General features: G+C 47.5%; 1 protein-coding gene across 9 annotated transcripts in view; it reads right to left on the bottom strand.

Annotated features, from left to right (window-relative positions):
- The window catches only part of LOC119172975 (cell adhesion molecule Dscam1-like), a 2,235,730-nt gene that overhangs the window by 308,405 nt on the left and 1,904,924 nt on the right, over positions 1–22,401 (bottom strand). Inside the window, exon 40 of one of the 9 annotated variants that reach the window (XM_075891772.1) lies at positions 14,876–15,325. The exons of the other annotated variants lie outside the window; for them this stretch is intronic. Within the exon in view, the coding sequence (XP_075747887.1) occupies positions 15,210–15,325 (116 nt within the window). The 3' untranslated portion in view covers positions 14,876–15,209. Of the gene's footprint in view, positions 1–14,875; positions 15,326–22,401 lie in introns of those variants that run through there. 9 annotated transcript variants of the gene reach the window in all.

Below are 22,401 nucleotides of genomic sequence, written 5' to 3'. Positions count from 1 at the left end.
ACTTCCAGAGCCTTTGAGTATGGCGTCTTTCATAATGATATGGTGGTTTTGGGACGTTACACCTCACATATAAAATAATTCACCGAAGTAAGAGTTCAACAGGATTGGCCATAGGTTTCTATGATCGAAGGGTTCAACTGCTAGGCCAGGAATTAGTGTTATTTGGGCATGTCTTTATTCCTGGAGTAACGTTCCAGATTTACAGTGAGTGTAAAAGAAATCTGGGAGCTGTTTCAGATGAAGCATTAAAACTTGGGCAAGTTGGTAGGGCACAAACAAATGTACAAAGAGCGCAACATAAAAATAGGTACAGCTTCTGTAGTTACGCTGTAACTACTTTGGGTTGCGCTGTTCATATCGTTACGGGGAGAAGGCGTCTGAAAAATACCTTTACTTTTGGTAAACAGGCAGGCATACAATATGGAGCCCGGTCTGCACGAGCTCGCGCTAAACATCGTCCTCTTTTCTAGAATGTTCATTTGTGGCGCCCCGTAGCATCACGCCCGGTGGCGAAGGCACCGTCTCGGTGCTTGGTTGGTCTGAGTAAAATTGTTTCAGCCGAGTGACGTGAACAACGTCAGAACACGATCGCGCGCTGGTGGCGTTAGGAGGTTCAATTTCATACGCCACGTCGGTGACTTGGCGCACCACAAGGTACGGACCCGAGTACGGTGAAATCAGCTTTTCGCACAGGCCAACTCGCCGCGACGGCATTCAGAGAAGGACTGTGTCATCTTGACTGAAGTAGACATCACGATGGTACGCATTGTAGACCTGTCGTTGTCGTTCCTGCGAATCGCTCAGACGCCGGCGAGCAATCTCACGTGCCTCTAGAGCTCTAGAAATCCCATCGCGGGCATATTCTGACGTGTGGCCAACGGCAGGAAGGAGCGTGTCGAAAGGCAACGTAGGTTCTCGTCCGTACAGGAGGAAAAATGGCGAGAAACCTGCAGTGTCATGCCGAGACGTATTAAAGGCAAATGTTACAAATGGAAGGGCGAAGTCCCAGTCACGATGGTCAAAAGAAACGTACATGGCGAGCATGTCCGTGATGGTTCTATTTAGCCACTCCGTGAGCCCGTTCGTTTGAGGATGATACGCCGTCGTGAACTTGTGCTTTGTAGCGCAAGAGTGAAATATGTCTTGGATAACTTGTGATAAAAAGTAGCGACCCCGATTGGTGAGCAGTTGCCGAGGAGCGCCGTGGTGTAGTATGACGTCTTCTAGAAGAAAGTCAGCGACGTCGGTCACACAACTGGTAGGAAGGGCCCGTGTGATGGCATACCGAGTAGTGTAATCCGTGGCGACTGCTATCCACTTGTTTCCGCTGGCCGATAAAGGAAACGGTCCTAGTAAGTCAACACCTACCCTATAAAATGGTTCGGATGGGATCTGAATGGGTTGAAGGCGTCCCGCTTCAGTCTGACGCTACAGTCTGACGCATATGTTGTGGTATGACCAACAGCAGCTCAGGTCCGTCAGGATGCATGCTGTAGCAATATAAGACGCCATCTTGGAGCAGGAACATACGGAGAGACGGAGCAGTTGTGGGGCCACTAAGCCGAAGGATTATATCTCTGAGGTGAGGATCACGGCGTTGCTGATCTCCGATGTTGCTAAACGCGGAAAGGGCCAAAACGCAAGTAGACTCATCGCTCTCAGAAAGGTCTGCTGGGTCTACTGGATGACGCGACAAGCAATCAGCATATTCATGGTGGCGACCTGATTTGTAGACAACCGTGTAGGAATATTCCTGTAGCCATAGAGCCCACCGGCCGAGACGTCCACTAGGATCTTTTTTAAAGACGACAACCTGCATAAGGAGTGGTGATCAGTGACAACCGTGAACGGGTGTCCATACAAATACGGCCGAAATTTAGCCACTGCCCAGACGAGTGCGAGGCATTCGCGTTCTGTGATGGAGTAATTTCGCTCTGCTGGCGATAAAAGACGGCTAGCGTATGCAATAACGCGCTCGCAGCCATGCTGTCGTTGTGCCAAAACGACTCCGATTCCGTGACCGCTGGCGTCGGTACGCATTCCCGTTGGAGCGCATATATCAAAGTGGCCGAGAATCGGTGGCGTCGTAAGTCTACTCGTGAGTTCAACGAATGCTCTGGTTTCTTCAGGTCCCCACACAAAAGTCAAATTTTTTTTAGTAGTTGCGTGAGCGGTCGTGCGACGTCAGCAGAATTCCGCACAAATATACGAAAGTAAGAACAAAGGCCCACAAAGCTTCTAACATCGTTCGCAGAGGTCGGCACAGGGAAATCTTTGACGGCACGGATTTTCTCAGGATCGGGACGAACACCAGAAGAATCGATAAGGTGTCCATGGACAGCGAGCTGCCGGCGGCCAAAGTGACATTTTGACGAGTTTAGTTGGAGCCCTGCTTTGCAGAAAACCGAAAGAATTGTTGAGAGACGCTCGAGGTGAGTATCGAAAGTGGGCAAAAATAACAATGACGTCATAAAGGTAGCATAAGCAGATTGACCACTTGAAACCGTGAAGAAGAGCGTCCTTCATTTGTTCGAATGTAGCCGGGGCATTGCATAAACCGAACGGCATTACTTTGAACTGATAGAGCCCGTCGGGAAATGCCGTCTTTTCACGGTCCAAATCATCAACTGATATCTGCCAGTACCCGGAACGAAGGTCAATGGAAGAGAAATAATTTGCTCCACTAAGGCAGTCAAGAGCGTCGTCTATCCGCGGCCGAGGATACACGTCTTTTTTTGTAACCTTGTGAAGATTTCTGTAGTCGACACAGAAGCGCCAGCTGTTATCCTTCTTTCTCACAAGCACAACGGGCGAAGCCCAAGGACTTGAAGAAGGTTCAATGATGTCTCGGGCAAGCATCTTGTCGACTTCTTGCTGGATTACGTGGCGCTTGGTGGAGGAAACTCGATAGGCTCGCCGGTGTACAGGATTTGCATCACCGGTGTTGATCCGATGCTTTACGACGGTCGTTTGACCTAGGGGTCGGTCGCAGAGATCAAAGATGTCTCGATACGACGCAAGAAGGCCACGAAGCGCAGACACACGCTCGGCCGGGAGATCAGAGGCAATCACTCCAGTTATGCAGTCTAGTGTACTGCGCGACTGAATACTTGCAGATGACGGTGTATCCTCTGTTAAGGCCGATATGTGGTAGTCGCTGGCCGGGGCAAGGATTGCAAGGGATATCCCTCGTGGCAACACTTCAGAGCAAAGTCCAAAGTTCACAATAGGGAGACATGCCACGTTGTTCTTCATTGTGATGATGGTGTGGGGGAACGCAACATTGAGCGAACAGAGTACTGTAGGATTAGGTGAAATGACATAATCGCCGTCAGCCACAGGTGGATCAGAAGGGACGTCGATATACGTCACAGCTCGATAACATAGGCGAACAAAGTCGGCGGAGCATAGCTTTGGTGGCGCAGGATCAGGAGGGTCAACGGCATGTGGTAGGACGAGCTGAACAACACCAGCAGAACAGTCAGTTAGGGCGGAATGCTCCGACAGACAATCAAGTCCCAATATGATGTCATGAGGGCAGTGGTCCAGTACGTAAAACAGAACAGTGGTATGACGTCCAGCAACAGTGACACGGGCGGCACACATCCCGGTGACCGCTGGTGTTGCACCATCAGCTACTCGGACAAGATTGATCGGAGCAGGAGTGAGCACTTCATTGAGTCGAGCACAAAGGCTGGAGTTCATGACTAATATGTGAGCGCCGGTGTCAATCAGTGCTGCTACAGAAGTACCGTCAACATTCACTTTAATCAAGTTGTTGTGTCCGGGTATCGTGTGTAGAGGAATTTTGGGTCGGGTCGTCTAAGCAGGCTCACCTCTAGGAGCTGCGCCCGTCAGTTTTCCGAGGACTGGTGGTAGGAAGGCGAGGGGGAGCGACGTCGGTTAGTTGAGCGGGAGATGCGTCCAGAGGGTGACGGGGAGCAGCTTGGTTGGGCGGGCGTGGATGGCGAAGCATCATCTTGTGCCGTGTAGATCGGCATCCGAGAGCCAGCAGGTGGGCGTCGGGTGTTGGCATAATGCGACCATGGCTGCCAACCCCAGGAAGTGCGGCAATGACGTGAAATATGGCCCACTCGTCCACAGTTGAAGCAGATCGGCCTGTCATTGGAAGTTCGCCATTCTGCCGGATTCCGGTAACGTGGGCGGTTGTTCGGTCCGCGGGACATATTAGATGTACTAGGCAGTCGTAGTCAGGTCGGTTAACGGGGCATAGCGTCTGAAGTCCGGCGTTGGCCAGTTCCTGGCGTACGACACTCTTTATTAAAGAAATCGTGGCGCGAGAGTCGTCAGGGGCCTGGACTTGGTCAGACAGGAGAGATGCTGCCTCGATTTCGTGGCGCACGATGCGCACGATATTGTCGGAAGCAGCAGGGGCTGGTGCCAAACGGGCGTCCTCGCAGGTTGATGTTGCAGCCGTTTTGGGAAGACGCGAATAGTGTGGAGTAATACGGCGACTTTTCGCGTCTTCGAAGCGTCGGCATTCAATAATAACGTCGTCTATGGTCGATGAGTTTCGAAATACGAGGAGATTGAAGGCGTCATCGGCGATTCCTTTGAGGATGTGCGCGACCTTTTCTGATTCCGGCATCTTGTCATCAACCTTCCGGCAGAGGGCGAGCACATGTTGTATGTATGTGACGTACGACTCGGTGCCGGACTGGAGTCGGGACGCTAGTTCTTTCTGCGCAGCACGACGACGCCCGATGGGCTTGCCGAAGAGATCGATGAGTTTCTGCTTACAGATGTCCCAACTCGTGATATCTTCCTCGTGGTTGGAAAACCAAACTTTAGCTGTACCATCAAGGTAGAAAATAATATTGGCCAACATGAGCGTCGGATCCCAGTTGTAAAGAGCACTCACCCTTTCGTACAGCTGGAGCCATTCCTCCACGTCAGTACTGTCACTGCCCGAAAATGTGCCTGGGTCACGCGGTTGAGTCAGGACGACGGTGCGGTTAGTAGCAGCTGGATGCGGTGCTGTTGGTTGCTGCGTAGTTGGACGAAGCACGCTTGGGGTAGTCTCCAAAGAATCCTCGTGTTCGTCTTGATCAGGCATCGCACAGGCAGCCAAGGAACGTCCGCTGCGTAGAATCGTCGTAGTGTTGACCGTGGGAAGACCCGCACTCTCCACGAAAATGTTACGGGGAGAAGGCGTCTGAAAAATGCCTTTACTTTTGGCAACAGGCAGGCATACAATATGGAGCCCGGTTTGCACGAGCTCGCGCTAAACATCGTCCTCTTGTCTAGAATGTTCATTTGTGGCGCCCCGTAGCAATACATTCAATTCGCTTCTACGTCTTCATCATTGAGGTTCCAAATGAGAAAGTATTGAATGTTGACTTTTTCTGGAGTTGTGTTGCGCTTGATATTCAGAAGAGCAGCTTGGACTTCGTGCTCAGTGATATCCGCATCCAGTGGTGTTGATTCATTATATTTTCACGGGGTCGTGAGATGGACGAAGGAAGCAGACTGCAGGTCGAATAATAACTGTTTATTTGAGCCAAGCTTTGGGATATGTCAAAGTAAATGCAGATTTCAATAAGACATAAACACTGATAGGGGCGAGCAGAGCGTCGGCTGTCAATCAACTGACAAGTGGTGAGGCGCATCGGCATTCATACACGTGCCCTCGAATATTCTAGCGTCATCACTAGCGGTCGCGTAAATTACAGAAAAATCTGTCATACCCACGAAAAAGGTGGAATAATAAAGGAATGATTTACAACAGTCACGAAGCTTCTGGAACACTCAAGCCACGCTTTACGCTGACAATAACCCAAAACGGTGACCACTGTTAGGAATACACGCGAGCGTGTTGCAGACGGGCCTATAAGCGCCGCATAACACCCGTCATCGAAAAATTTGCACATGCAAAGGGGGGCTGCGACACTACTGATTTGCATCGTCACTCATGCAATATTTTTAGGGCAATAGCTACAGTCAGTCCAGGGGATCGAGACAGCTCTGGCTCGCCAAACGCACAGCGTCACACCTGACGGGACCCAGGGGCGACAGCCTCATGGAGAACGTTGTGTTCCCCGGTGTAAGCGTCGAGACGCAACTTGATGACTGCATAAAGTAGGGTAGCAGGAGGGCCCTGCGTGGCACCCTGCTACCTCCGCCTGTGCTTTAATAAAGTTCACTTCTCTCTCTTTCTCGCTCACTAACGTACACCTCCTGTACAGGTGCTGCTGATGCTTATGGTGGGGCAACTGCCGACTGAACCATGAAATCTGGATAGGCCTACGTTGTACGTTTGGAAGAGTTACGCTGGGGCTTACGTCGTGGAACCGTTCACGCCCTTCCGCCTGCTCCCAGACTGGCTGTATCATCCTTTACCAGGCCCCTCCGCGGTGGTCTAGTCGCTAAGGTACTCGGCTACTGACCCGAAGGTCTCGGGCTCGAATCACGGCTGTGGCGGCTGCATTTCCGATGGAGGCGGAAATGTTGTAGGCCCATGTGCTTAAATTCTGGTGCAAGTTTAGGAACCCCAGGTGGTCGAAATTTCCGGAGCCCTTCACTACGGCGTCTATCGTATTCATATGGTGGTTTTGGGACATTAAACCCCATATATCAATCAATCAATCATCCTTCAACACCAATGCCGCTGGCATTGGATGCCTCAGCGCTGTTTGTCGGACAACACGGGGCCACGTCACTTATCTGCCTGATGGAAAAGGGTGCGATTCCGGCAATCACCGTGGGCCACGTCAATTCTGCTATCCATGCTCACTCATGCATACCTTTTGTGAAGGTGCTGATGATGCTTATGATGGGGCTAATACCCACAAGACTATGAAGTGTGGATGGGCTCACGCTGTACGGCTGGAAGAAGCACGTTTGGATCTACGTCACAGAACCGTTCACGCCCTTCCACCTGATCTCAGAATGGCTGCATTACCCTTCACCTCCACCGCTGCTAAACTTGGATGGCTTGGCGCTTTTATCGGACCACATGGGGCCACGCCATTTATCTGCCCGACTGAAAAGGGTCTGATTCCAGTGGTCACCGTGGGCCACAACACTGCTTCTCTGCATGCTCACTCACGCATACCGTTTGTACAGGTTAGTTACTTGGAGACAAAGTGTTATCGTAACAGCAATATTTGTCTCTTTGTGGTGTCGTGGCCCACTCGTATAATTGATGTTGTGAAGTGTATGCGCAATGCAGTGCTGCATATTTGGCGCCTGTTGGTTCTTGGTGGCAATGTGTAAGCTAAACCGGGCCCTATGCCTAAACGAAAGAAGACAAGCTTGATGCCATGGCATCAGCTGTTCAGCGTCTTCAAGCGAATAACGTAAACCTTAATGAATCTATATAAAAGATCCGGCAGATCCACATCGCCCTTAGAAACGATTTGATCAGTTGACTAGCAGAGTTCATGAAATTGAAACAAAAATGAAATCGCTCCCTCCTGTACAGCCTGCGTCGAATACGATTCTGGACATGCCTGAAATTCAAGAAAAGCTGGCTGGTTTAAAAATCGCTCAAGGCAGTCGAACATTCTTTTGTTTGCATTCATGATAGCGATGCTACAGAGTTACGGGAGGATCAAAACGCCATGTTAAAGACTTTTGTACGGAAAAGCTTGGTGTTGATGTCACTTCTATTTCTAAAGGTCACCGCTTGGGGCGTTTTTATAATAACAAGAGCCGACATATCATAGCCAAGTTTTATACTAAAAAAAGTGAAGTTCTTCCTTAGTCTTGGGTACAATCTTAAGCGAACCAAGTATAATCTGTAACGTGATCACTCTGAGGCAGTTCGTCATAAACGTCATGGGATGTGGCAGTTTGCAAAGACGATAAAAAAAGAGGGAGAACGTATTCGTTTGTCGTTCAACAAACTACAAGTTAACAATGATGTTTATATGTGCGATATACCTAAAAATGAGGCGGTGCACGTATTCAGCCAAATGACAAGATTCAGAGCATTTAGAACCTTCGACAAATGGCCATGACTCAGAGTATCACGGGATTTTTGATTGCGCTCGCGACTGCTATCGAGCCCGAAGCGTTTGAATGACATTTGCTTCTTATTTACTAACATAAGAAGTGTTATGGCCAAAAGTGTCACCCTCTTCTCAGTTATGAACTCATCTGGTGCCCAGTTATTTTATTAACGGACACGTCTCTTAACGATTGCAGTTCGGACAACATACTTTCCTGTGAATCATGTTACAATACTCTATCTGTATCAGCAAACGACAAGGTTGCACATGCTTTTCTGCAGGCTTGGAATGATTTTAACTTAACACAGATAAACACAGAGCCAACGCATTCCATAGACACTACCTCCAACATTCTTGATCTAGTTTTAAGAAGTAATCTTGAAACGTTCTCCTAAATATACTACCGTAGCCGTATTTCCGGCCATGCTATTATTACTGACTGTATAAATAACTGTGCTCTCGAAAGAAATACTACGTCTAAAGTGATCAGGTGCTACAACAGAGCTAACTTCGATCGGATGAATCTTGAATAAAGTTTCTTCTCTAAAGAGTTAAGAGCAGACTTTTCTTCCCGGTCGACTGAATAGACCTGGACGCTGTTCCAATCTATCCTCATTAACGTTATTCAGTAATACATACCGACCATTTTGAATAGTTGCAGCAAAAAAAAAACCTTGGTTTGAAGTGCGGTTGCGAAGGACCAATAATAAGAAAAAGCGTTTGTATATGCTAGCAGTTGCTAACAACCTACCGACTATATGAGAAACCTACAAAAAAGTGATCAAAATATCAACAATACGCGGAAATCTACGGCGTAAGTTTTACATCAACGTCTCACAACGTATTCTTACTCTTAAATTTTGGAGCGTATTTCATTCGCATTTACGTCCTGAATCATCCTTAACAATTTATAATAGTGACCAACTCGATGCTTCCTATTCTACTGAAGTTTTTAATCAAGCTTTCTCGTCTTTTTTACTCGACAAGTCTTTCCTTTTTTGCTCGTTTCCAGTGCATCTAATACTTATTGTATGCCACAAGTTGTCATTTGTACAGATGATATTCTTTCCTTACTGTCTAACACAGAAGACTCTGTTATTAGGAATCCTTTGTAGTATTGGTCTTGTAGTAATTTTCCAGTTGTTACGCACTTTTTTTCACAGTCATTATCATGTGGTCCCATCGCTCACGATCGGCGCAAAGCTTAAGTTATACCTATCTTCTAACCAGGCACTAACTTCGACAACCTTATGTACTGCAGACCCATTTCTCTGATTTGAACTTTCTCAAAGCTCCTCGAACATGTCATTCACTCACAGATAATTAATTATCTCGAATATCAAAACATCACTTTCAAAAAATTACCAAGGTTTTCGCAAGGAGTTTTCTTCTGAGACTAAGCTTGCAGGATATACTAACGACTTACTTGCTTTCATGGACATCAGGTTTCAGGTTGACGTCTCATTTATCTTCTTCCCGAAGGTATTTTATTATGTCCTTCACCGCTGATTACTACTCAAGTTAACGCATCTCAACATATACTCTCAGGTTGTAGCATGAATTGGACTTTCTCACCTCTCGCAATCAATTCACCTCCGTAAATGGTAGCCCCGCCGCGGTGGTCTAGTGGCTAAGGTACTCGGCTGTTGACCCGCAGGGCGCGGGTTCGAATCCCGGCTGCGGCGGCTGCATTTCCGAAGGAGGCGGAAATGTTGTAGGCCCGTGTGCTCAGATTTGGGTGCACGTTAAAGAACCCCAGGTGGTCTAAATTTCCGGAGCCCTCCACTACGGCGTCTCTCATAATCATATTGTAGCGATGCTGAGGCAGACAGGCTAAAAAACAAGCAACTTTATTAGGGCGAACTTGTGCCCACAACTCTAATGACTATGGTCGTCGAGTCCGAGCAGCCGAGAGGCACAGATTCAACTATCTTCTTCTTCCTCGTTGTTGGAGCGCATGAACGCGTGGCGCATGCCAGCCGGGTCTTGCTGGTGCTCTTGCCATGATGATTGCGGCGGGCTACTTAGATGTGGCCAACCTGTCGCGGCATTATCCCCCTCCTCAGATGCATCGTCCCGATGCTTGAGAGAGTGAAATGATACATGCGCCCTCTCACTCATTTTCCGACGATCTGTCATGATAGGGCTTCATGCGGACTACGTGTACCACTTCCGTGGTATTGCGGCGTCTTGAGCTCACGTGTCCAGCGGATCTGACTTCATAAGTGACGTCGCTGATACGGTTGAGTACTTCATAAGGGCCGTAGTATCGACAAAGAAGCTGTTCAGAGAGTCCGCGGCGGCGCACTGGGATCCATATCCACACTTTGTCACCGGGATGATAGAGTGCGTCACTGCGTCGCTTGTTGTACCGACTAGAGTCGATGCGCTGTTGGCGGCGTATTCGGTACCTTGCCATTTGTCGTGCTTCTTCGGCTCTTTGCAAGAAGTCATCTAAGTCAGGTGGATAGCTGTTTTCGTCCAGTAGTGGTAACATGGCATCCAGTGGGGTGGTCACTCTTCGGCCGAATACTAGTTCGAAAGGGGCAACGTGGGTTGTTTCTTGAGCGGCCGTATTATATGCGAATGTTACGTAGGGTAATATTTCATCCCACTGTTTATGCTCAACATCGACATACATTGATAGCATGTCGGTCAGAGTTCGGTTGAGGCGTTCGGTTAAGCCATTTGACCGAGGGTGATACGCCGTTGTTCTTCTGTGATCGGTATTTGTCATGCGCATCAGACATTGCATAAGGTCTGCAGTAAATGCGGTGCCCCGATCCGTAATAACGACGATGGGCGCCCCATGTCTGAGCGCTATGTTGTTCACAAAGAACTTGGCGACTTCGGCAGCTGTCGCACTGTACAGAGAGTCAGTCTCAGGATAACGGGTCAGATAGTCTGTAGCTACGACAATCCATTTCTTGCCTGCACATGATGTCGGGAAAGGTCCTAGGAAGTCCATGCCGAATTGTTGGAATGGAGCATCCGGAGGCTCTATTGGATGGAGAAGGCAGGATGGTTTTACGGCTGGAGTTTTGCGCCGTTGACATTGACGACAAGTTTTCACGTAGCGCTGCAGTGATGCGAGCAACTTAGGCCAATAGTACTTCAGGCGAATCCTGGCGAATGTTCGGCTCACACCCATGTGGCCAGATGTTGGCTCGTCATGGCATGCATGCAGAATTTCCTGTCGTATGGCTGTGGGCACGACTAGTAAAAACTTTTCGCCATTAAGTTCAAAGTTCCTCTTGTAAAGGACACTTCCTCGAAGGCAGAACGTGGAGAGCCCTCTGGAGAATATGCGAGGAAATTGGACGTCGAGACCTTGCAGGTGTTATATAAGCGCCAGCAAATCCGGGTCATCTCGTTGTTGTTGAGCGATTTCGGATGCGTCGACAACGCCTAGAAACGGGAAGTCTTCCTCTTCAGGTACACTTGGATCGACGGGAGAGCGTGACAGGCAGTCGCCATCACTGTGTTTCCTTCCAGATTTGTATACGACCGTAATGTCATACTCCTGCAGCCTAAGGCTCCATCTGGCTAGTCGACCTGACGGATCCTTGAGATTTGCTAGCCAGCATAGAGCATGGTGGTCACTGACAGCTCTGAACGGTCTGCCATAAAGGTAAGGTCGAAACCTATTTATTGCCCAGATGACTGCGAGGCACTCTTTTTCAGTAGCAGAGTAGTTTGCCTCAGCTTTTGATAGTTTGCGGCTGGCATAGGCTAACACTTTCTCTTGACCATTTTGCCACTGGACCAGGATGGCGTCGAGGCCGATATTGCTCGCATCGGTATGGACTTCAGTGTCGGCTGTCTCATCAAAATGGGCAAGTATTGGTGAACCCTGTAGCCATTTTCTTAATTCATCAAAAGCTTTCTGTTGTTCGCTTTCCCATGTGAAGGGCACGTCGTCTTTCGTTAGTTTTTAAGCGGTTCCGCAATCTTTGAGAAGTTTTCCACAAATCGCCTATAGTAGGCACATAAACCAAAAAATCGACGCACTGACTTTTTGGCTTTGGGTGTAGGGAACCTCTGAACAGCGGCTGTCTTTTCGGGATCAGGACGAACACCGTCAGAACTAATGACATGTCCAAGGAATCTCAGCTCTTCGAAGCAGAAGTGGCATTTTTCGGGTTTGATTGTCAAGTTTGCTGACCAGATGGCTTGTAATACAGTGCGCAGTCGCTCTAGGTGTTTGTCGAACGTTGCAGAGAATACCACCACGTCATCCAAATACACTAGGCATGACTGCCATTTCAATCCCGCGAGGACAGTGTCCATCATTCGCTGGAACGTCGCTGGCGCGGAACAGAGGCCGAATGGAAGCGCTTTGAATTCGTAGAGGCCATCTGGTGTTACGAATGCCGTTTTTTCACGGTCCCGCTCCTCTACCTCTATTTGCCAATATCTGCTTTTCAGATCCAAGGAGGAGAAAAACTTTGCGGATCGCAGCCGATCTAGTGTATCGTCAATACGTGGCAAGGGGTAGACATCTTTTTTAGTTACACTGTTGAGTTTTCGGTAGTCGACACAGAATCTAAACTATTGTCTTTCTTCCTAACGAGCACTACGGGGGACGCCCATGGACTATTCGAAGGCTGGATGACATCATCCGAAAGCATCTCCTCCACTTGCTTCTTGATAATTTCCCGTTCTTTCTGTGACACCCGATATGGATGCTGGCATATAGGCCTCGTGTCGTCTTGTGTTATAATTCTGTGTTTCGTAATTGACGTGCGCTGGACCTTCGAGGTACTTGAAAAGCAATCAGAGAATTCTTTTACCAAGGCGTAAATCTGCTTCTTTTGACTGTCCGGAAGGCTCTGATTGACGGTCACGGATGTGTCGATGTTGCAGGCCACTGGTCGAGTGGTTGATGTCGTTAAGCTGCGTAGTTATGTCGCCATACAGAAATCGTGTAAGTAGGCAATAGCCGTGCCTTGAGCGATGTGTTGAAGTTCATTGGAGAAATTTGTGAGTAGGACATCTGCACGGCCTTTTGTCAAGTGAACAAGACCCCTAGCTACGCAGACACCTTTGTTCAAAAACAGCCCTACATTTGTATCCGCTATGCCTTCGCGGTTGTAAAATGCGTCATTCTCTACGAGCACCATTATACTGCAGCGTGGCGGCACAGTTACGTCATCATGAACAACGCGTAGAGCAGTTAGGCGTCGCTCCTCAGATTCCTCTACAGGTATAGCTCGTTCAGTCGAAAACGACACGCTGGACCTACGCAGGTTAATTACGGCGCCATTAGCTCGCAAAAAATCCATTCCTATAATGAGGTCTCTTGAACATTCTGGTAGCACAATGAAATCGGCAACGTAAACAAAGCCCCGTATTTCAAGTCTTGCGGTGCATCTGCCAAGGGCGTAATAATGTGACCACCTGCCGTGCGTATCTGCGATCCACTCCACTGTGTCACAACTTTGTTTAACTTCTTCACCATCTTGTGACTTATCACTGAATAATCAGCACCGGTGTCGACTAAGGCATTCAGCTCCCATCCTTCCATTCTCAACCGCAAATCTGAAGTAACGCTTTCGTGGCTGCACCCATTTACCGGAAATACACCGTCGTCCCCCTCAAGCCATATATGAGGATCTTCGTAATTGATGTTATCAGCGGCCTCACCTTCAAAGGTCCTTGCTTCAGTTTTCCGGGAGTGGACTTGGAGAGCGATGACCAGGCTGCCTTGAAGGTGCACGAGGGCTGGATGACCGGTAGCGCATAGGCGATGGTGACCGTGACCGACGTTGGTGTAGAGGTGGTGAGTTCTGGCGCGTGGACAAGTACTCCTCAATCTCTGCTGGTCGTTCGCCGTTTCGAGGGCACGGTGCATACGACGGGAAGCCTCTTAATCCGGCCTGTCGGTAAGGGCAGAATCTGTACAAATGACCCCCTTCGCCACAATGGAAACAAAGAGGCCTGCGCTCGTGATCACGCCAGACGTCACTTTTCCTGGGCCTAGGCTCCACTTAGCGATGCGTGCTACGTGCTCCTGGGGGCAGATAGGTAGCCGTTGGTTCCCGTGGACGAGGTGCGCTGCGTGCTGTAGATGGGAGAGGAGTCGCCGCCATTGCAACTGCTGCATTGTTGTGTACTGTGGGTTGTCGGAGAACTTCAGAGTACGTTCGGATAGGTCGGACCGGCTGCAGTTCACGCTCTGGTTCTCGTATGACCTGCAACAGTTCGTCACGAACAACGTCTGTAACAGATAGTGCAGTTGGAGTCTGGGGCATTTGCAGTCTGCTCAGTTCTTCCCTAATGACTGATCTAATGAGCTCTCGCAGGGCTTCAACGTCGTTTCGCACGCCTCCAGAGAATACCTGTTGAGAATACCATGTGAGAATACACATGCGCAGTTAAGATTCCGGTTGTACTGCCGAGCGCGTTGTTCTAGTGTTTTTTCGATGGCCGTCGCTTCCGAATAAAACTCAGCAACAGTGCTTGGAGGGTTGCGGACGAGAACGGCGAACAGCTCTTGCTTCACTCCGCGCATTAGATGGCGCACCTTCTTATCCTCAGCCATGTTATAATCCGCACGCTTGAACAGACGGACCATGTCCTCAATGTACATTGCAGCAATCTCGTTTGTGAGCTGGTTCCTGGATTGAAGAGCAGCTTTCGCTTTTTCTTTTCGGTCCTTGTTCGCGAACGTAGCCACCGCTTGTCGTCGAAATACCTCCCAGGTAGACAACGAGGTTTCATGGTTCTCAAACCATGTCTTTGCGAAGTCTTCCAGGGCGAAGTATACGCGACGGAGCTTCTCTCTTTCGTCCCATCCATTCAAGCTCGCCACTCTCTCAAACAGGTCCAGCCAATCTTCAACATCGTCGTACGAGTCGCCGTGGAATACTGGCGGCTGGTGCGGTTGGCTAATGAACACTTGTGCCGGTGTTACCTGGGTAGTCATAGTGGTGGCATCCATAGTTTGAATTCCCCTTGGTGTGAAGTGAAGAGGACCGAACTCAGGTGAGTCACCTCGAAGACGGCGACTTGCCCTCTGGTGTACAGGAGTCACTTCCACGGGGTTGATACGCTGGTCGTCGGGGCTACGCTGTCTTGAGCTCGCGGGGCTTCGATTCATACCCCGCACCTCCACCAGAAATGTAGCGATGAGAGGCAGACAGGCTAAAAAACAAGCAACTTTATTAGGGCAAACTTGTGCCCACAAGTCTAATGACTATGGTCGTCGAGTCCGAGTAGCCGAGAGGCACAGATTCAACTATCTTCTTCTTCCTCGTTGTTGGAGCGCATGAACGCGTGGCGCATGCCAGCCGGGTCTTGCTGGTGCTCTTGCCATGATGATTGCGGCGGGCTACTTGGACGTGGCCAACCTGTCATGGCAATATAGTGGTTTTGGGACGTTAAACCCCACATATCAATCAATCAATCAATCCGTAAATGGTTCTAACTCTTTTAAGCTGCAGACCACATCCGGCGTACCACAAGGGAGCGTGCTAAGCCCTCTTGCTCTTTTTCGTATTCGTCAATGATTTATCGAAAAGCATTTCTTCCCACGTTATAATATTTGCTGACAACTGCGTTTTGTATCATGTCGACAGAAGTGACGAGGACCACAGAGCCCTGCAATCTGACCTTGAATCCATCAATTCATGGTGTTCATCACGGCAAAGGAAGCTAAATCCCTCCATGACTAAACTCGTCTCTTTTACATGAAAATCTAGCCGCCTCTGGACCGTATATTCACTTAATCACACTGGTAGACTCATTCCCGTCATATAAATATTTAGAACCTCACCTACAATCTGATCTCTCCTGGAACCATGACATCGATCTCATTCTTGCAAATGCTAATTGATATACCTCGGGATCCTGAAACAAAATCTGCGTCATGCTTTTACGCATGTTTGAAAAATGGCGTACATTACCCTTATGCGCATGAAAATTGAATGCGCCTCAGCTATGGGGACCGAATCAAGCATACACCATTGATCGCATTGAAGCCCTGCAGAATCGTGCTACTCGTTTTATTTGTTCTGACTACTCTTGTTTCGCAAGCCTCACTGCTTTAAAAGCTAGTTCTGGTCTTGCTAACCTTACCCATTCTTAAAAACTTTCTCGCTTATGCCTTTTTCATAAAACCTATCATTATCCATTGCTTTATGACGATTGTTTAAGTCGCCTTTTTCAATCCTTCCTCACCGCAATCCCCCTCTGATGGTCACACGCATTACATTTCGTGCGTCATCATTCGCTAATTCATTCATACCGAAAACCATAGTTTAAAGGAACCAGCTGCTTCGAATTACCGCAGTACAACGAATCGTTTCAAAATTTAATGAACAATGAAAAAAATGATACCGAAGTTTGGTGCTTTGTGCTGCTCTAAATAACTCACTTCATTTTCTTTTAGGGGTGAAGCTCCCTAAAGCAACATCCGTTCGTTCCTTTATTGTAGTGCGTAACCAGTCTTACGTTTTGACCTGCAAGGTGGTGCCGGTGGGAGATTAAAAAATTCGCAGCGTGCGCGTTAATAAAAGCCGAATTCTCCTGTCTCTCATTACCCATTCATATGGTGGTTTGGGACGTTAAACCCCACATATCAATCAATCGCATTCCCCATTAACAGCCATTGGCTTGTACATTGAGCACTATCTGGCAAGAAAGGGTTGCTACATTGTACTCGCTGGGCGTAACCTCCTTGGTTTTAAAAAGGTTTAGTGAGCGTTGAGCAGCAGTGTCATGAATACAGGGAACTGATTGATTGATTTGATTGATTTGTAGGGCTTAACGTGCCAAAACCACCATACGATTATGAGAGACGCCGTAGTGGAGGGCTCCGAAAATTTCGACCATCTGGGGTTCTTTAACGTGCCCCTAAATCTGAGCACATGGGCCTACAACAATTCCGCCTACATCGGAAAAATATACAGAAAACTAGTATATACCTTGAACTTGAAGTGGTTAAAGGTGGGAAGTAGACACGAAGCGCAAGCCGTAAGAAAGTGTGCGTGTGCCACCTGTCGTTTAGTCCTTGGAATGTCTGCTGAATGGCGGTGCTTCTATATGCGGAATATATGATAAAAAGATGCGAGATGGTGGTACTTGGAGTGTTGACTACATGAACGAACAGACACACAGACAGATGCAGGAACGGACGCACGAATGGCTGCACGGACGGATGGACGCATAGAAGGAAGCAGGGGCGAATGCATAGATCAACGCAGGGACGGATGCATGGATGGACATGCGGACCCACGAACAGACGCACGCACGGCTGGGCGGATGGACGCATGAAAGGTCACACAGGCGGACGCATGGATGGTTGGAATCAAGAACGATTGGATGGACGGATGCTTCGCCCCACTCGCCATCATTCACCCCGCGGATATGCTGCAATTTTTTGTTATCTATAAATATGTGACTCTGTTATGTTTCCTTGAGTTTCTTCGTATTTCTTTTTCTGTACTTCCAACAGACGTTAGGTTCTTGTGTTGCTTTTTTTTCGTTATGCATATGATGTTTTTTTTTCGTCTGAAATTTTTTTATGCTTGATATGTATTCATTGCATAAATGTCTTTTACTCACCCGCTATGCTATACTTTCCCAGTGAGGACCTCTAGTGGTTTCTCGAAATAAATAATAAATAACTAAATAAATGCGCAGCATTTATTTGGTCGGAGTAGAGGTAGTCAGAGTAGAGTGATTGAACCTCTGCGTACTCTAACGTAGAGTGGCGACTGAATTGTCGGATGCACATCTCCAGCGTCTTTTTAGATGAATGCTTCGAAATCGCACGGTGGGTTTCGCATCAGAGCCGCGAATAGTTCTTGCTTTACTCCTAGCATTTTCAGGCATCTCGGGGTCGGAGTGGCGGAAGAGTTTGATCATCTTTTCGGCGAAGAGCGTCACGTTCTGCGATACACCTTTTTCACCACGTGCACCACATCATACATGCGCTTGTTCGTCGTCTGCTAGCCGCTGCTTTGTGGCTAAGCCTATGCATCCTACATTTGCTTGTTTTCTTAAATAAAAAGTGCAAAAGTTCCTTTTTTTATACTCCTTCGTGTGTTCACGTGCCAATTTTTAACCGAGATGAATCGTTAAATACAGGACACGCCAGTTTAGCCGACAAAATAAAAACTGCATGCACACGACGAACGAGCGCATCAATGACGTGTGCGCGTGGTGAAAAGAGTGTATCGCAGAGCACATCCTGCGCACGTGCAATGCTTTGGACCATAGGTGTAACGCGGCGCTCATAGCGCCGTCAGCCTCATGCTCACGTGTTCACCCTAACAGTGCATGCTCAGCGCTGTATAGTGTAACAGAGCGATAACAAAGCTGGTGGAGGGAACGTGGTATTGCCACCTACTAACGAAGGCATTATCCTGATGTTTTAACAAAAAATAAAAGTACAATGAAAGTGCAAGAAAGTGCAAGCAAAAATGACGATACAACAATAACCACAATAACAAAATGCACTTAGTTTGTTAACATGCGTGAAACGGCTTGAGGTGCACGGCATGAACGACTTCAGGTTGCGATCGGCGCCCTTGAGAGTTCGTGATGCCGTCGGGGACTACCTCGCAATCGATTGAGCCTAGACGTCGAACAATTCTGTATGCTGCAAAGTATTGTCACAAAAGTTTTTCACTGAGTCCACATCTTCCAAATACAATCACCGGTCCGGTATTCCACGAAGCGTCGTCGAGATTATGCCGGCGGCTGTTGGTCGTCTGTTGGTTGTGTGTGCGGAGACGGGCACGTTGTCTGGCTTCTTCGGTGCACCGTATGTAGTCACTCACATCGGGGTTTTCTTCATCGGTGACGTCGAGCATTGTTGCCACTGCCCTTCCGTAGACCAACTTCTACGGCGTCATCGGCGTCGTTTCTCGTACGGCGGTGTTGTTTGCGAAGGTCCCGTAGGGAAGTATGGCCTCCCACGTTTGGTGCTCAATATCGTCGTACATGGCCAGCATGTCGGTGATTGTTTTATTTAGGCGCTCTGTTAGGCTCTGTTAAAGTGGTGACAGCTTTGATCATGGTAGCTTACAAGTGGTTAAAATGGCTGCCATGTTGATTCTCAGCGGTTGCTCATTTACATTGAAGGCACCGTGGGTTTCGAAGAGAAAGGGATGGTTTTTCTGAAATTAGCCACCATTTTATAGAACAGAAACTTATTCGTCACTCTAGTTTGTATTATATCGTTACAACAGTTTGTCCCCCCCCCCCTCTGGTAGAACCAACGCATCGGCGAAGTGAGGACATTCAAGTAGCTTATATTTGTCGCAATGCCAGTGTGAACGGATTTCAGTATCTGCACGGGATTCCTGAAACAAGTCCACCTTATTATTGCAGAGACCTCAAAGACCTTATAGTGCAAGGCTCAAGACCGTGCTGTATTATATTACGGCACCCATAACGACAGGGAAGGCAGATCGAACAACCAGATAGCTCGTGATGCTCTCTGTAAACATGGGATAAATATTACACAGCGGAACGCGCATACTTGTCAGCTGTTCGGGAAGCAAAAAAAACGTACTTTCACGAAGACCTACCCAAGATGCTGGTCAACAATCCAAGGAAATTTTGGCAGGTGATCAATCCTCGAGATATAAACAGCAACACGCTAATTAACGAAGACGGTGAAACGGTCGACGACGTGGAGTGCGCTAACATTTTCAATGCAGCTTTCGCGTCAGTATTCACCAAAGAAGTTAGCTTACCATTTCCTTCTACAGCGTCAAGCACACCTAATACCATGCCAGTTATAACTTTCCATGTTGATGGTATTTCCTCTTTAATTGACAATCTCAAACTATCATCTTCAGCCGGAGTAGACAACATAAACTCAAAAGTGTTAAAAAATACTAAAGATATCAGTGCTGCTTATTTATGTCTATTGTTTTCTCAGTCACTTTCCACAGGCACCATACCTCATGACTGGACGGTGGGAAGGGTTGTTCCAATCTATAAATCAGGGGACAAGAATTCCCCACTTAACTATCGCCCCATTTCGCTTACAAGCGTACCTTGCAAAATCATGGAACATGTCATTTATACAGAAATCATGAAATTCTTAGACTCGAATAAATACTTTCATCCTTCACAGCACGGATTTCGCAAAGGGTTTTCTTGCGAAACCCAATTGGCAGCGTTTCTGCATGATCTTCACACAAATCTCGATACTAACCTACAGACAGACGCGATATTCTTAGACTTTGCGAAGGCGTTCGATAAGGTACCACATCAACGATTGCTACTAAAACTATCTTTGGCAAATGTACACCCCGACGTCTTACGATGGATTGAAGCATTCCTTAATAACCGCTCACAGTTTGTCTTTATTAACAACAGCACCTCTGACTCCCTGCGTGTAACTTCCGGTGTTCCTCAAGGATCTGTTCTCGGGCCTCTCCTCTTTTTAATATATATTAACGATCTACCTGGTCATGTAACCTGTAATATTCGCATGTTTGCGGATGATTGCGTCATTTACAAAACCATTACTAATACATCTCACCAAATTTCTCTTCAGGCAAATATTAACCGTCTGCAACAATGGTGTGACTGTTGGCTAATGACACTAAACCCCGCTAAGTGTAAAGTTGTGACATTCTCCCGTCGACGTAACCCTCTGTCCTATTCATATTCAATCAATAACATATCATTAGAAGCTTCGCCCTCATACAAATACCTCGGTGTTACCCTAACTAAAGATTTATCTTGGAACGCACATATCACTAACGTCATCTCATCTTCTAATAAATCACTTGGTTTCCTTAAACGCCACCTAAAACAAGCCCCAAAGCATGTTAGATTACTAGCCTATCAAACCATAATCCGCCCTAAACTCGAATACGCATGCGCAGTATGGAGCCCCCACCAAACATATTTAAGCAACGCTCTCGAAACCGTGCAAAACCGTGCTGTAAGGTTCATACACTCTCAATATTCATATCATGTCAGCGTGTCTTTATTGCGAAAGGACTTAGGTCTGCCGACCCTTGCCTCTCGTCGCCGTGTTTTATCACTATCTCTTTTTCATAAGTTTTATCATTGTTCGCTCAATCAAACGCCGTACATTATTCCCCCTGGCAGAACATCGCATCGAACTGGGCACATCAACCATGTGGGCCGCCCCCGCACTCGTACTACTACCTTTTCAGGTTCTTTTTTCCTTCGCACAGCCATAGATTGGAACAGCCTGCCTCACCAAATTGCCGCCCTAACCAGCGCACCCGCATTCATGCAAGAGATATCTCATCATTTTTCAGAATAACAATTACTGGATGTCATTTTTCATCTTTCCAACTGATTGTATATACCACAAAATCATGTAAACCATATTTCCACGTCATGTTTAATAATGCTTATTCAAATGTCATTTCTAACAATGTATAATGAACATATGTAAACCCACCCCTTATGTAATGCCCCTGTTGGGCTTTTAAGGTAATAAAATGAAATGAAATAAAATGAAATAAACCGCATAACTCCGCTAGCCTGTTTGTTATACCCTAAATAATGTTTTTGTCTTTTGTCCATAATATAGTTTCCTGCAGCGAGTTTAGTTCCTGCTAACGAATCTGCATATTGGACTGTTTAAAAAACTTGCAAGGTGTAAAGATTGCTAGATAGTAGTAGGGCATTCAATTATATTACACCAATTCTCCTCCTCCCCCCAAAAGCCTGTATACTAGGCTAGAAGGAAAGCAGATAGGAGCAAAAGGGGTCAAACCAAGTTTTTTCAGGTTACTCTTTATTGCGAAGAGCATTGAAAGAGCATCTGGCCTTAATTTTTTCATACTGTCCTGCCTCCTTTACTGGAAGCGTGTGTCCTCGTTGTGGGCCTACAGTAAAGCAATAAGGTGAAAAGTCATACATGGCGCACACCACATGTATGGAGTCCATACACATCTTCTCTACAAGCACTAAAAAACCGAGTTCACGGTGTCAAATCATCTTTGTGGCTGGTTATGAAACAAAAGGACAACAAAACTCTCCCATAGGGCATATTTGAGTTATGGGCCAACAACCGGCTTGCTTAGTGCACATATACTGTACCGTTCAGAACCGGCAGAAAAGACAGAAGGACGGAGGCACACGAGCAGTAAATCTGTCGCATTCTAAATTATTAAAGCGAAATCGTTTTTGCCATTGTTGAGGGAGTTTCAGTGTGGTTTCACGTGTCATTGAAAGAAAGAACGAATACACCATGGCAAGCCGCAGAAAACTTAGTTGTGTTGCAAATGTCCAAGGCGACAAGAGTCGACAGGGAACACGTTTGTCCGCCCATCTGTCTACGTCTGCAAATGCATTTCCTCAGTGACCGAGCAGACATTGCACGAAGACTAACATCTGCCAGAAAAAGAAGACACGAACGTGCGCGTCTGTTGGTTGTTAAGGGGCCCGGCGTTTCCCACGATGAATGCGGTGACAGCTT

The sequence above is a fragment of the Rhipicephalus microplus genome, chromosome 4, assembly GCF_043290135.1.
Source record: "Rhipicephalus microplus isolate Deutch F79 chromosome 4, USDA_Rmic, whole genome shotgun sequence".
Taxonomy (NCBI): Eukaryota; Metazoa; Arthropoda; class Arachnida; order Ixodida; family Ixodidae; genus Rhipicephalus; species Rhipicephalus microplus.
This window is presented reverse-complemented; position numbering and strand designations above follow the sequence as displayed.